The sequence below is a fragment of the Acartia tonsa genome, chromosome 12 (assembly GCF_053477335.1).
Source record: "Acartia tonsa isolate MP-2025a chromosome 12, ASM5347733v1, whole genome shotgun sequence".
Taxonomy (NCBI): domain Eukaryota; kingdom Metazoa; phylum Arthropoda; class Copepoda; order Calanoida; family Acartiidae; genus Acartia; species Acartia tonsa.
The window spans coordinates 4175868-4192061 of NC_137271.1; the positions used below are offsets into that span (position 1 = coordinate 4175868).

General features: G+C 33.8%; 1 protein-coding gene across 2 annotated transcripts in view; it reads left to right on the forward strand.

Moving 5' to 3' along the window:
- The window catches only part of LOC145334263 (arf-GAP with dual PH domain-containing protein 1-like), a 44967-nt gene that overhangs the window by 6830 nt on the left and 21943 nt on the right, over positions 1-16194 (forward strand). Inside the window, exons 3-5 of one of the 2 annotated variants that reach the window (XM_080179641.1) lie at positions 9708-9804; positions 10709-10772; positions 15124-15222. In XM_080179641.1, the coding sequence (XP_080035767.1) occupies positions 9708-9804; positions 10709-10772; positions 15124-15222 (260 nt within the window). Of the gene's footprint in view, positions 1-9707; positions 9805-10708; positions 10820-15123; positions 15223-16194 lie in introns of those variants that run through there. The other variant, XM_080179643.1, reaches the window with a different exon arrangement.

Here is a 16194-nt window from a genome sequence, read left to right on the forward strand (position 1 = left end):
GATATCCGGTAATCCGGCCAGTTATCCGGTTATTCGGCCGATGTTCTTTTATTCGGCCAGATATCCGGTAATTTGCCATTTAACGATTATCTGTCATTAGAAATCAACCGGATATCCGGTATCCAGCCAAAAAAGTATCGGCCCAACCCTATTATATATGTATGCAATTGTTTCTTCTTTACAGTAAAGTTTCTGATAGATCCAGGGAATGTTTCAGTTATTACCACTTAGATAAAATTAGAGGATCGACCCTTCTCTAAGGTGCCCAAGAGTCCTTTAGAAGTGTTACCGCTAGAAAGTACTATAGAGAAGCTCTTCTTGTGAAAATTAGATAATTTTTAACATTATCTTTTTATGTGTCATTATTCATTGTTTATCTCTGTTAATTTTGTACTGACCTAATGGAAAGAACTGTCTTAGATTATAAAAGATGTTCGGTGCTTTCCCTCAAAGTGTCTTTTGATCCCTGATAACCGCTCCCTCCTTATATTAACTTGCAAGGGTCCCTGGTACCCAATATAAACTATCCAAACCAGACCCTATATAATTAAAAAAAAAAAACTAGAAAGTATCCCTTCCTTTTTTCAAGGTCGGGAGATGGGGAGGAGGAGGGTATGTGCTCGACTTGGCACTTGGGAAACTGGCAATAATTTCAATTAAACTTACGTCTTCAATATATCAAAAACGAAAGCTATAGAGCAGAAGTACCGATTGCAGAGTTGCTACACTTTCTAAACCCTTATTGTTACAGGAATCATCAACCAAAGTTTTCAATCAAAAAATTTCAACTTGCTTAGATTAAATAAAAGAGCTAACCTTTACGGAGTTCGTTCAGACTCATATTATAGAAAAGATTTGCATTTAATAAGTATCAGAAATTGATGGGACAAAATAGGCCGTTTAATACACTAGGCCCAAAAGTTTGAAAATAACCTTTTCTTATTCGTTGACTTAATAACTTTAGGGACTTTCAATAAATTTTGATGGATTGGTTTATTAATTTGAGTGTTCAATCGTTTCTACCACTAATTCTAATCTACAGAAGGGTTAGTTTTGTGTATTATTAATGGGGATGTACATCCATTCATTAGCCATAGTCTCATCCCTTAGATCCCTCAGTAACATGTTATTTCTTGTTATGTAATAAAAATAAAAGTGTTTCAGTTATTATAAGACTTTGGGTACGGGGATCTAGAGGGATAAGACAATGGCTGATAAATTTATTTGTATATCCCATGATGATACTCAATCTGACCCTTTTTTGTTGATTACATAGTGGTTGAAACGTTTGATCACTAAACCTAATGAACCAACCAATTAAAATTCAATAAAAGTCTCCAAAGTTGTTGAGCCAAAAAATAAAAAAAATGTTATTATAAATCTTCCGGGACTAGTGTATTAAACAGCCCAATGTCCCCTCCCTCCCTAGTTATTATTAGACTTGTGATACACTCTTGTATAGTTCAGGGAGGGAGGGGACATTGAGGTGTTTATTAAATTAGTCCCCAAAGTGATATAACGGTGTTTTCTTACATTTGGGTTAAAACATTGGAGAAATTCAGTAAATTTTATTTGGTTGATTTATTAAGTTGAGTGTTTAAAAGTTTCAACTTCTAGTTTTGATCTACAGAAGGGATAATTTTTTGCATCATTATTGGGGATGTATATCAATTTATTAGACATTGTCTTATCCCTTTAGATTCTTGAATAACTTTGAATAACTTTGGGTACAGGGATCTAGATAGAGAAGGCAATGGCTGATAAATACCCCATGATAATACACAAACTTACCCTTTCTGTTGATTACAATAAGTGGTTAGACCGTCTTATTAAACCAATTAAAATTTCAAACAATCTAAAAAGTTGTTGAGCAAACAAATGAAAAAGTTTTTTAAACTTCGGGGACTAGTGTAATTAACAGCCCATTGTGCTCTGCCTCCCTAGTTATTATTAGACTTTTGGTACACTCTGGTATAATTCAGAGAGGGAGGGGAAATTGGATTGTTTATTTCACTTGTCCCCAAAGTTTTATAATTGTGTTTCTAATTCATCAGGTTAACAACTTTTGCGAATTTTATTGAATTTTGATTGGTTGGTTTATTAAGTTAAGTTTATAAACGTTTCAACCACTAAGTTTAATCTACAGAAGGGATAGTTTTGTGTATCAAACAAATTTCATACTTATATAATAGAGGTAGGCCGGATACTTTTTTGGCGGGATACTTTTTTGGTTGGATACCGGATATCCGGCCGAATAACCAGATATCCGGCCAAATTACCGGATATTTGCTAGATATCTGGCCAGATGCCGGATATCCGGCATTATAAATCAGCCAGATATCCAGTATCCATCCAAAAAAGTATCTGGCCCAACCCTATTATATATGTATGCAATTTGACAATTTTGTATTGGGAAGATTACTTGCTACACCTTCATATGTTATAATTGAGACTGCCCCCATTTTTTTTGGTAAATTTCAGGTATATATCAACACACTTGAATTGAAATTTTGTAAAAATCTTTAAAATTGGGATGGTACAAAAGCCCCAAAAAAGCCATAAAAACAGGGTTTTTTGCAGATTTTAAAAACTTTGCAGTGCTTGTACCGTCGCGATTTTTGCACTACAGAAAAAATATTTTGCATGGGTCATTTTTATGCATAAATCAACCATATTTTGGCTGGGGGCAAAAATTTTAACAAAATTTTTCAAATCCGGGACGGGGTAATGTACATGTTAACTGGTATAAACAGTTTTATTTAATCTGATTGAAATCAAATAGGGTTATAAATAGTCAATAGTTCCCAGCGATCTTATGGGATAAGACAATGGATGATAAATTGGTGTAAATACTCTTAGATTATAAACAAAATTACTAAAAATGCTGTATATTGAAGTTATTGGTTCAAAAGTTTGGAACCAATCAGTTAAAATTCAATAAAATAGTACTTAAAATTTTTGTTTCAATAAATGCAACTAGACTTTGGGTACTGCAATTTAAAGTCCAACTCCTCTCCCATTGATATAACTACAACTTTTACAAACTTAAAAAGACATTGGCGAAATACCTATACAGGGAGGTAGGGGTTATTAGACTGTAATTTGTACTGGTACCCAATGTTTTATGAAATGGTTCCTAAACATTAGGTTTTCTTATCATACATTGATTGGTTTGCTTAAACTATAACTCCACACTTTTAAACTATTGACTGCAATATAGCCTACATAAGGGGGGGGGGGGGTTAATGCAACCATCTCGTAATCAATGTATAAATAGCACTTAGAATTCGAATTTCCATCTGAAATTTTGCATGAGTAATCCTTGGTAGGTCTATTGTCCCTAAATCGAATAAAAAGTTGGAAAAAGTACCAAGGATTACTATTTTATACATTTATACATTGATTACGAGATGGGTGCATTAACCCCCCCCCCCCTTATTTTGTTCTTCATCATTGTGGATGTAGCTCGTCTATTGTCTCATCCTATAGGTATGTGTTTTAGGTAGAGTCTAATAACTTACCACAAGGACGTCAAAGCTTTATTTAAGGGGGGTGTGGAGTCTGGGTAAATGACGGTTTCTAAAGGTAACAGGAAGCCAATATGGTTCTCCTTTACACTGTAGCTTCTCATAGGTCCTGGACATGTTTATAGCTATTTTGGGTAGCATTACCCCTAAGTTAGATTTTTAGTAGCGAAGCTACTCTATAATTCACTTTGTCCGTCCGTCAGTCCGTAACGCTATGGGGGAAATGGGATTTACTCAGCTCCTATAAAAGATAGAATGCTGAAATTTTTTGACAACATTCCCATTATTAAGGAGCACAGTTGACTATAAAACATCATTGGCGGTCGGATCGATTTTTAGCAGGTTTTAGGCTATTTTTATATTTTTCACATTTTTCTCCATATCTTCAGTGTTTATGGTCCGATTTTCAAATTTTTTTCAGTTACAGATATCAAAATTAAATTTCCCGTCGTTTAAAGATACAACCATGAAGGCCAGACTGCCTTTTTTGCAGGTTTTAGGCTATTTTTTATATTTTTCACATTTTTCTCCATATCTTCAGTGTTTATGGTCCGATTTTCAAAATTTTTTCAGTTATAGATAGGGTAAGGTGGGGGAAGTTTCGGTAAGGGGCTATTTTCGGTAATTTCGACCTACCTTCATTAAATGACCTTTTTCTCCATGTTCCTTTCAAATGACAGAATAAAACATAAAAGCAAATTTGTTCCTTATTAAATTGCCTACAAAAAAGTATTTTTTGTGAGATGAATATTAAGTGTACTTATTGGGTCTCAAAGTCGGACGACAATTTTTTTTTTTCAAAAATTTTTTAGTAGGTGTGTAAAGATCGACGTACACAAAAATTGGTAAGACCTAGAGCTGATCCGTTAAAACCTTTTGAACTAAGAATTGCCCGCTCTTTCCAAATCTGTTGAGAGCTTTAAAATCGGGGTAATATTTTTTTCAAAAATGACCAAAGTTGGCCTTGGGGGAAATTTCGGTAATTTCAACAGAAATTAAAATTCAACTTTTAAGGTCATGTTTTCATGTTTTCTTTTGTCAAATCTATTATTCCATATGGACTTTTTAAGAATTAGGCCTAAAAATGAATAGAACAGATAAAAAACAAAAAAGAAATTAATTTTATTTTTTGAAGCAAATTTTTGCGAGGAAAAAATCAAAATTTCTGGTCCTTTGAAAAAAAATATTTTTGACATAGGAGGAATAGTCCAATCTTTATGAATTTTTTTGTGGTTAATCCCAATAACCTATACTAATTATGATTTATTACGCTTGTTTGGTCGTTTGGCCTTTTTTCATCGATTTTTTTAAGGTTAAAATGTAGTCAAGATTTTTTGCAAAGATGACACTTTTGCTTCAAATTCGATTATTGAGGTCAATTTTTAATCAATTTTAATGTTTTTTGGTCTAAATCTATAGTTCAATGTGAGCTTTTTTAGGATCAGGCCTAAAAAGTAATAAAATACGTTTTTTTCTTATATTAATTTTAAGTTTAAAAAAAAAAAATTTCGAAAATTTGCGTCTTTCAAAAAAATTAATTTTTAACATAGAAGGAATAGTCCGATATAACCTATACTAATTATGATTATTTATGTTCGACTGGCCGTTTGGCCGTTTTTCATCGATTTTTTTAGGTTGAAAAAAATTACCGAAAATTCCCCCGCTGGTGGGGAATTTTCGGTAACTTTTTTGGGGTCAATTTCGGCAAACTTCTAAATGTCCTAGGATAACGTTCTTTTAGGACCTGATAGTCCTTTCCATAAGCTTTCTACCGGTCTTGGTTTCATTTGAAAATATTAATATTTACCCCATTTTTTTTCAAAAAAAAACGAAAAAATACCGAAATTCCCCCCCCCCCCCTTACCTACCCTATCAAAATTAAATTTCCCGTCTTTAAAAAAAACAACTATGACGGCCAGACTGCCTTTTAAGCAGGTTTTAGGCTGTTATTTTATATATTTTTAACATTTTTCTCCATATCTTCAGTGTTTATAGTCCGATTTTCAATTTTTTTTAGTTATAGATATCAAAATTAAATTTCCCGTCTTTAAAAGAAAAAAACCATGACGGCCAGACTGCTTTTTTTGGCAGGTTTTAGGCTATTTTTATAGATTTAACACTTTTCTTCATATCTTCAGTGTATATGGTCCGATTTTCCAAATTTTTTAAGTTAAGGATTTAAAAATTAAATTTTTTTCGTTTTAAGAAAACAACCATGGCGGCCAGACTGCCTTTTATCAGGTTTTTCGCTATTTTTATATGTTTTACATATTTCCCCATATCTTTGTTTATTTTGATCCAATTTTCAATCTTTCATGGGATATCAGTATCAAAATAATTTTTCCCATTGTTATGAGCATCTTTAATATAATTTACTTTGACCATCGTCATCATACAAAATAAAACAAGGTTTCATGTTTATTTTATCCAATAAATCTATTCTTGATTTTAGTAAAAACCTTTTAAATATACTTGTACGTATTCCCATCTACGATTTTTTGTGCTTCGCTACTTATGGATGTTGTCATCCTTGTTACTCTTATAATATCTATAATCGAGAGGGGGAGGGTCGTCTTTAAACCCCCCCCCCCTCCCTAAAAAAAATGTGTGCTTCTAGATGCCTCTAGGGATGTAGCCGCTAATTTATTATACATCTATTCGGTTTGTACTTAAATTAAAGCGTATTAATTTAATTATAAATCAATAAATGTAATTTTATAATTGATAATTGTATAAAAAGCAACGCAAAAACAATTAGAAATAAAAATGAATAATCGATGATTATATTATATATTTTAAATTCTTAATAATAAGTTTAACAAGGATGACTACATCCTTAGAATAGAAATATTAAGGTAGATAAAATATGAGTTATTGCGTAAAATTAAATCTTCACAAGAAATAAAGGAGGATGTGCTTAAGGACCATTTGGGCAGGGGGGGGGGGGGGTTTACTCGAGAACCCTTAGAGCTAGAGGGAGCTAATTATGGATTTAAGCTTCTATGGGGCCAAAGTTACTTTTAAAATTATCGTCGACCCCCCACCCCCCCCCCAAAAAAAAATGTTTTTTTTTGGGGGGGAAGGGGTAAAAAATTTTTTTATTGCATTTCTCGCCGAATTAGGCAATTTGGAATCATTTGAGACCATGTTATTTTTTTCAAAAATTTTTCGCCTTACAAGCAACCCTGCGGGGGGACTTAGTCATTTTTTTCAAATTCTCGTTTATGAAGGTATATCTTAAATACAGTATGCTACTCTCTTAGTTTTAAAGATAATTGGATGAAATCTTTTTGATTGTTTCACTAATTACCCCAAATTTTGGTATCTTTAAAAAAAAACGGCGGCGGGACCGCCGCTCCCGCCGTCCGCCGCCGTTTTCCGCCGCCACCAAAAAAGAAATTTTTTATTGCATTTCTCGCCGAATTAGGCAATTTGGAATCATTTGAGACCATGTTATTTTTTCAAAAATTTGAAAAAATAACATGCAATAAAAAATTTCTTTTTTGGTGGCGGCGGAAAACGGCGGCCGTTTTTTTTTAAAGATACCAAAACTTGGGGTAATTAGTGACACAATCAAAAAGATTTCATCCAATTATCTTTAAAACTAAGAGAGTAGCATACTGTATTTAAGATATACCTTCATAAACGAGAATTTGAAAAAAATGACTAAGTCCCCCACGCAGGGTTGCTTGTTAAGGGAAAAATTTTTGAAAAAATAACATGGTCTCAAATGATTTCAAATTGCCTAATTCGGCGAGAAATGCAATAAAAAATTTCTTTTTTGGTGGCGGCGGAAAACGGCGGCGGACGGCGGGAGCGGTGGTCCCGCCGCCGTTTTTTTTTAAAGATACCAAAACTTGGGGTAATTAGTGACACAATCAAAAAGATTTCATCCAATTATCTTTAAAACTAAGAGAGTAGCATACTGTATTTAAGATATACCTTCATAAACGAAAATTTGAAAAAAAATGACTAAGTACCCCTGCAGGGTTGCTTGTAAGGCGAAAAATTTTTGAAAAAAATAACATAGTCTCAAATGATTCCAAATTGCCTAATTCGGCGAGAAATGCAATAAAAAAAATTTTTACCCTCCCCAAAAAAAAAATTTTTGGGGGGGGGTGGGGGGTCGACGATAATTTTAAAAGTAACTTTGGCCCCATAGAAGCTTAAATCCAAAATTAGCTCCCTCTAGCTCTAAGGGTTCTCGAGTAAACCCCCCCCCCCTGCCCAAATGGTCCTTAAGCACATCCTCCTTTTTCTTATTCGTTGCCTGAACAAATTTGGGGACCTTCTTGAACTTTGATTGGTTGGTTTATTAAGTCAAGTGTCCAAACGTTTCTACCACTTATTGAGATCTATAGAGGGAATAATTTTGTGTTATCATTATTGGGGAAGTAAATCAATTTATCAGCCATTGTCTTATCCCTATATATAATAAAAGAACAAACGAATAAAGTATATTATATAGTAGAAGCTTAATCTCCATGAGAAACCAAGTTTAATTCTTACCACTTTTAAAATTAATTATAGAGAAGCTTTGCTTCGAAAAAGTAACAACGTATTTATTAATTGCGAATCAATATACCTACCTAGTCTTTTTATTCAATCATATTTAATGTAAAATTAAAGAAAAGAAATCTTAAAAGTATTTTTAGAGGCCCCTTGGGGTACTTTTTAGTTATAGTTTTAACAAGGATGAAAACATCCATAACAGCGAAGCACTGAAACATAGACGTCCAGGGGGAGGGTAAAAGGGGTGATTACCCCACCAAAAATATTTTTCATTTTACCCCTCCCATTTAAAATTTACCCCTATCTTGGGGGTGCCGTAGGCACCCCCAAACAATTTTAGGGGTGAAATACCCCCCCCTTCCAAAATAAAAAATCCCTAACAAAAAATAATTTTGGCCCGCTAAATTACCCCCCCCAAAAAAATTTTACCCCGGGGGTAAATTTTTGGGAGGGGATAAAAAAAATTTACCCCTGCCAACAGATTTCACGAGGGGTAATTAACCCCCCCCCCCCTCCAAGCAAATTTTACCCCCGGGGTAATTTTTTTTGGGGGGGGGGGTATAATAAATTTGCGGCTCGCTTTGCGCGCCATTTACCCCCCCCCCTTCCCCCAAATAACAAAGCTTGGACGTCCCTGCATTAAAACGGTAGGACAAACTGACATTAACATTACCCCCCCCAAAAAAATTTTACCCCGGGGGTAAATTTTTGGGAGGGGATAAAAAAAATTTACCCCTGCCAACAGATTTCACGAGGGGTAATTAACCCCCCCCCCCTCCAAGCAAATTTTACCCCCGGGGTAATTTTTTTTGGGGGGGGGGGTATAATAAATTTGCGGCTCGCTTTGCGCGCCATTTACCCCCCCCCCTTCCCCCAAATAACAAAGCTTGGACGTCCCTGCATTAAAACGGTAGGACAAACTGACATTAACACTTGTAAAGTATTAGAACTGAATAATCAGAATATAAATTGTGAGTAAATGTGTTGAAAAACTTCTTGACACAGGATAATGTTTATAGACATACTTACATTTTTAGGACTTGATTATAGAGTTGCTTTGCTTGTAATATTGTACTTTGTTGTCCCAAGAATCAGTATACCAAAAATCAGAAAATTCGGATAATTTGATCACATAAAAAAGTAAAAAATCAACATGTTTAAAATGTTGAAAGCAAAATATTTTTTTTTCTTTGTATGTTGTATTATCCAACAATAAATATAGAATAAATCCAACAATAAAAATGTAATACGTAAATATTACGTAGCTGGCTTATGTTATGATACCTCCATCCCCTCCATTATGACTTTACCCCATCCCCTCCATTGACTATGGCGGATCGTATTGACCAATTATCTGAGGACTATATTAGCAACCTAAATTGACGACGAAATTTACCCTGTCGCAATATCCACTTTCTATTTATCCAACCTCAATGGATTGGATATAGAATATTCATGGATATTATGACAGAGGAAAAATTGTCGTCAATTTAGGTTTCTACCATTGACATCACTTATTGGTCAGTAAGCTCATCCAGTTGGAATGGAGGGGATGCGTAAAGGGGTGGATCGTTTTTTTTAGCCCGCTACAAGTTTCACTTTTTTAGAGTACATGATAATCTGGTGTAAGATCCAAGTGATAATATGTCTATTTGTCTATCTTTTTAGGAAACTCAGAATGCGCCGACTGTGGAAAGCTGGGCCCCGAATATGCATCCTACAATCTGGGAATATTCCTGTGCACGCGTTGTGCTACTTGTCACAGGTAAATCATGTTTATACAACTTTGGGTACCAATATAAATTATAGTCCAATGTCCCCTCATTCCCTGATGATCACGTGTCATCACTAGGTAATAGTAATAACACCTATCTCAAAAAACTATAAGCATTAATAGCTATTGCAACTTGGTTAAAATACTTATATTAATGTAAAAATATTTAGGTGTATTTTTGTCATCAAAACTGTAAATTTGACAGGCTCATAGAATTTCATGGGTGTGAAAATGACAGTAAAACTGTGTTTATGACAGTAGTAAAGTTGTAATTTTGACAGTGGATAAAATAATATTGCAAAAAAATACAGCTAAAAACGAAATTGACAAAAACACACCCACTTTTTGTCAAAAGAACAGTGGTTGTATTTTTGCTAGTGGTAAAAGTGGCAGCACCCCAACGTTTATCTTAAAAATACCTACTACATTGTATTTTGGGCCATCAAAAGATTTATAATTAAAGGCGTTTTTTGAGGTAGGCGATTTTTGAGATAACCTGTAATCATCAGGAAAGGAGGGGACATTGGATTGAAATTTATATTGGTTACCAAAGTTGTATAAACATACTAATACAAAAGTTAGAGGCAAACATTTGAAAAAGATATATTTTACCTGGATCTTACACCCAAATTTTCAATTCTCTAATAAAGTGAAACTTGCAGCTGGCTAATATAACGATACCCCCCATCTATCTATCCAATCTATTTATCTATCCATATATCCATCTATCTATCTTTACATCAATCCAGCTATCTATCTATTTATCTATCTGATCTTTTTATCTATCCAATCTATTTATCAATCCAATCTATAAACCTATCCTATCTATCTGTCTATCCAATCTATTTATCTATATATCTATCTTTATATCTATCTAATCTATTTATCTATTTAGACATATGGGTGCCCAAGTGAGTAAGATAAAACACTTGAAAATGGACACTTGGGAAGATGCTCAGGTATTGTTATATTATATTTGAAAATGGACACTTGGGAAGATGCTCAGGTATTGTTTTATTATCTTTTATTTGCCTTTCACTGCATTCAAATACAGATGCACAGGTTTAGATATTAATTCGGTTTCCAGTATGGCTTCCAAACCGATTAATATCCGCTGGATTAGGGCTGGTGCTCAGCAATTCTGTAAAAATTATGTATAGCATCGTATTACTGACAATTTTCCACGAATATAAAAGTGAAAAACACAATACTAATACCAGTTTTGTTATTTTGGGCCTACGGTCCCTCAAGGCTGACAAAACAGGTTTTAATCTTATGATCTCCATTTTAAAATTAGCGGAAACCTGTCTTTAATACGATGTGATAAAAAATATAATTATCTTTTAGTGACCTTTCACTGCATTGTTATACAAATTAAAATAAATACGATTCATTCATTTTATTCATTTTTATACCTATCAATTATGAAATTTTAATAATTTCATCGCATTTTTTCTTCATATCTAAAATTCAAATTATTACGTGTATACTTTTATTTTGTTTTTTGTACAAACAATAATATATTTTTCTAATGATATTATATAAGTACGTATGGGATGGTTTTAAGCTATTCTAAAATCAAGTATTTAAAAGGTTTTAGGATATTTTCCCTCACCTTTTAACCATTGAGTCAAAACAATTGAATACACTCCCCCCTCCCTCCCCCCTCCCCCACCAAAAAGCGATTTGGTTTAAAATAATACCACGGTCGTAGCGGTCATGCGTCTTGCGTCATATTGGCAGGGTGATGCAAATTTCAGATCTCAGTTTTCGCCGTTTGATTTACTATTTTTCTCTATAAGATAAAAGCGATGCTTGCTAGATTATCTAATTCGCTATAATATAAAGATAAATTTTTCTCAAATCGCCAAATCTAAGGTCTGAAATTTGGGTCACCCGTTTGGGACTCATGCGTTTGTCATAGTACCGAAACTACTTTTAGTTTAAGAGAAGGGTCTTAACTATTTTGTGGGAGGGTATACCCATCCTTCCAAGAGTATTGGTACCCCAAAATAACATAAATTTGCTGTTTCAGCCAAATCGTACTGCTGCTTTGTTACCGAGTTAGAGAAAGTAAATATTTGTCTATTTAAACTAAAAGATTGAATATTTCTGTAATCTTCAAAGTATATTCCATTACTTTAATACACTCTAGATTTGGTTTGGATTCGAAACCGATTAATATCTGCTGGATTAAAACCGGTTTCGTTTAGATATCTTTGGAAAGCTGTCTTTAATACTATGGGATAAATAACCAATAACAAAATTTTTAATTCATGGCCTATGTTAAGAAATTCTCCCATCCATCAATGTTTGTATGAGAAGGACACTTTTTTGGACTAAGCACAAAACCCCTTTTTTCATCTTTTTCATGTTAGTTACCCCAGCGGGGACTATTTCTCTGGTGCCCTAACCCTGCGGGACTTACTCGTGCTCGACTATACACTTTGAGCGAAAACATCCAGTTTTATATTAGTTGCGCAACAACGATAAGATTTCTGTTTTTTTTTACATCTAAAACAATAGTTATTTCTCGCATCGTATTATAAACAGCTTTCCGCGGATATAGAATGTACAAATACAAGATTAAAACCAGTTTTTTTAGCCAGTGCCTACGGTTTTAATCTTATGATTGTACATTTTTATATTCGTAGAAAGCTGGATATAATATGATGCTAGACATAGTTTTTTCGTGTGGATAAGAACCGGTTTCTATCCACCGGATTCGAATGAATACGAGATAAAATCTTACCAATTTTAAGTAAAACCTAAAAAATAAAAAAAAATAGGTATAAAAAATGCACGAATTTGACGCAAAATCGGGAGATTCCTTTTCAACACATCCTTGGTGATGAAAGGAAAGAATTTTGTCTTTCATTTGATTGGTTTCTCAGTTTTCCGTATCTGTTAAATATATAAGAGTTAGAGGGACAATTTATCTATATTGTATTGACTCAGGGATCTAAAGGGATAAGACAATGGCAGATCAATTGATGTTTATCCCCAGTGATGATACACAAAATTACCTCTTCTGTAGAATTATTGGTTGAAACGTTTGGACACTCAACTTAATGAGTTAACCAATCATTATTCAATTAAAGTCCCCAAAGTTGTAAAGTCAACAAATAATACTTTGGGGACTAGTGTAATAAACAGCCGAATATCCCCTCCCTCCATGTTAAACTGCACTTCCATTAATTACAGGGATCTTAAGGGACAAGACAATTTCGATTAAAAATGAGAGAACGTGTTTCTAAAACTTTGGGTACCAGTGTAATTTACAGTCCAAGGTTCCCTGGGGAAAAGACAATGGACAATAAAGAGGGGGGGGAAGTTTTGACATATTTGCGTAAACAGTGAGTATAGGCATTATCTTTGCACTGAGAGGATAGGTTATTAGGGATAAAATCATTCATATACGATAAATTTTTCCAAGTTTTAAGATTTTTTGGATAGGCCTCCAGGTTCAGGAGTTGCAAGCCTCCAGGTGGTCTATGGAAAAATCAAAATTAATTTTTTGTTGTTGAAAAGTTAGAGGTCATTTTATATAACAAAATATGCATGTTTTTAAATGTTATTTACATATTTGAAGTAAAAAGATGCATGTTTTGCTAATAAGTTTTACCTGTCCAGAGACCTACTGGAGGCCTGCAGCTCTTGTACCTGGAATGAATGATTTTATCCCTAATAACCTATCCTCTCAGCCCAAAGATAAGGTCTATACTCACTGTTTACTCAAATGTGTCAAAACTTACCCCCCCCCCCTCTTGATGTACACTCAAAGATAAACACCATAATGCCTTAAATAGATTGAAATTATTAGCATAAACACTCCTAGTTGGACCAACCAATCAGTATTTAGTAAAAGTTTAAACTATGAATGAGGCAACATATATTAAAACTATGGGTACCAGTGTAATTTGCAATTCAATGTTCCCTTCTTTATTAGGGATATGACAATGGACGATAAATTGATGTACACCCAAAGATAAACACCATAACTCCTTCTGTAGATTACAATTCTTGATTTAGACACTGCTAGTTTGAACCAACCAATCAAGTTTTAATGAATACACCCCTCTATCATTAATAGATGTATTAACTTCTAAAACTATCTAAACGTCACTATGTTTAATTTGATTTTAATACTATTTTATATGGAATCTTATGTAAAAGTAGTTCAATCCTGTTCAGTTTGGAACATTTCTTATTAAAGTACATGTTGACGTTGTTACTACACGGATTCAGGGAGGGTCGGGACATTGGGCTGTTTATTACACTAGTCCCCAAAGAATTATAATAACGTTTTTTTAATTGTTATCTTAACAACTTAAGGAATTTTTTTATATTTAATTTTGATTGCTTGGTTCATTAAATTGGGTGTCCAAAGGTATCATTTTGTGTATCATTGGGTATGTACATTAATTTATCAGCTATTGCCTTATCCCTTTAGATCCTTTATATGGCTCAATGTTTTAAAGTGAATTAAAAAGATTTTTTAATTTACCTAAGGATTAATTTGTTTAAAACCATTTATATGAAGTGTTAATCCTTTATCATATTACATTTGAGTCGGTGATTATCAAGATCATAATAGACAAATTAAAATACATCTATAATACAAAGTAAAATGATTTCTGTCCGTCTGTCTGTCTGTCCGTCCGTCCGTCCGTCTGTCCCTTAAGATCTCGGTAACCACTGAACCGATCGGATTCTACTCTTCAGGGAATATACCTACTGATCCTGTGGTGGTTTTAGGCTATTTCTTGGGGGATGGGACACCCCCCCCCCAAAAAAAAAAATCTCCCCCACTTTTTTTGCTGAAGATTTCCTTGGTCCTTTTACGAATTTCGCCTTTTTTTGGATCAACTCAGGGGGAAAGCACCTAGAGGCTAGGGGCGAAGCCGCTAGTTACTTTATATTGGACTAACAACTACGGTCCAAGTATCTTTTAGGGGTTCTTTTGGTGGGGGGAGAGGGGAAGTTGACCTCAACCCATATTAATTTTAAAGAGAAAAAGCAAAGAAATTCGGGGGGAGGGGGCTTTTTTTCTAGGGACGATTTCTCTTGAGGGTAGTAAGGTAGTACCCCCCCCACCCAAAAAAAAAAAAAAAAAAAAAAAAATTTAAGTTACAAACCTTCCCAGGACCTTTGAGAAGCTACACTGTAAAGGAGAAACATGAAGGTTAGCGAAAATCTTCGGAACACACAGACAGACACACACACATCTTGTTACTTGTCTTGTCAAGGGCCACTAGAGGCCTTTAGGGGCGTAACAACTAGTAACTATTAAAAAAAGAATAACTTTAGGTTGCCCGAATGAAAGAAGTTGGGAATATGAAGTCAAAATTAAAGTACGAACGTTGGGTGCCTCCGTCTTACAGAAAAGTTTCAGAATCTACCCCCCAGGTTAGTATCTATCTTTCTCTTGACAACCTAGAAGGGATTCTTTCTGTAGATTTCGATTACATTTGGACACAAACCTCATTAAAAGCCCCCAAACTTTATTACAAAACTTTGGGGACTAGTGAAATAAACAGCCCAATGCATTGTTCCCTCCCTCCCTGACGCGTTCCTTGGGTCTAACAAAACTTGTTTTAATCTTAAAATTGTTCATTTTAATATCCGCGGAATCCATCTTTTGCGTTTCAAATAGGTACCTACCTATTAAAAAAATGATTTTATTGTCTCATACCTATTATTATTTTTTATAATTTTTTTAACTCTTATTAAAGCATTATTATTAAGCTTATTTACCAGTAAGTATTTTATTACAAAAATTCACAAAAGAATGATAACCGGTTTATTAATATTAAATTATTTAACTTTTATTTCATTTTTTATTTCGTACTATCCATCTTCTACGTTTAAATACCAACCTATTCAAAAAAGCTTTTATTGTATCAAATTATTTATAATGTATCCCCTCCCGCTAGAAAAAAAAATCACCCTTTCCTACCAAAATCTTTGACTTTCTATCCTACAATTTGGCCGGATTGTTCCTCCACTGTTTTCCTATAGGAATATTTTAATTTTAATTTACGTCAAAAAATTTTGAAATTATTTTGTTGAATGAAAAGATAATTTTTTCCTTTTGTTCAAATTTTGATACTTTTAAAAATTCATTGTGTTTAAACAATAAAAAGGCATTTTGAAATGGTCAATCTTATACATTCAAATTCTTTAGTTATTGTTTTGAGGGTTTTAAAAATGAATCTTTTTAAAAAGCGAAGCTTTTCCATATTTAGGGTCGGTCCGTTTGTCCGTTACTGTTCGCTCTTTTCGTTAATTTAAACAAGTTAGAATTGTCCTATCGTTTTCAAACTTTGCATGCTGATTCCTTTAACAGTTAGGAACGACTTAGGCAGCGCAGCAACTCAT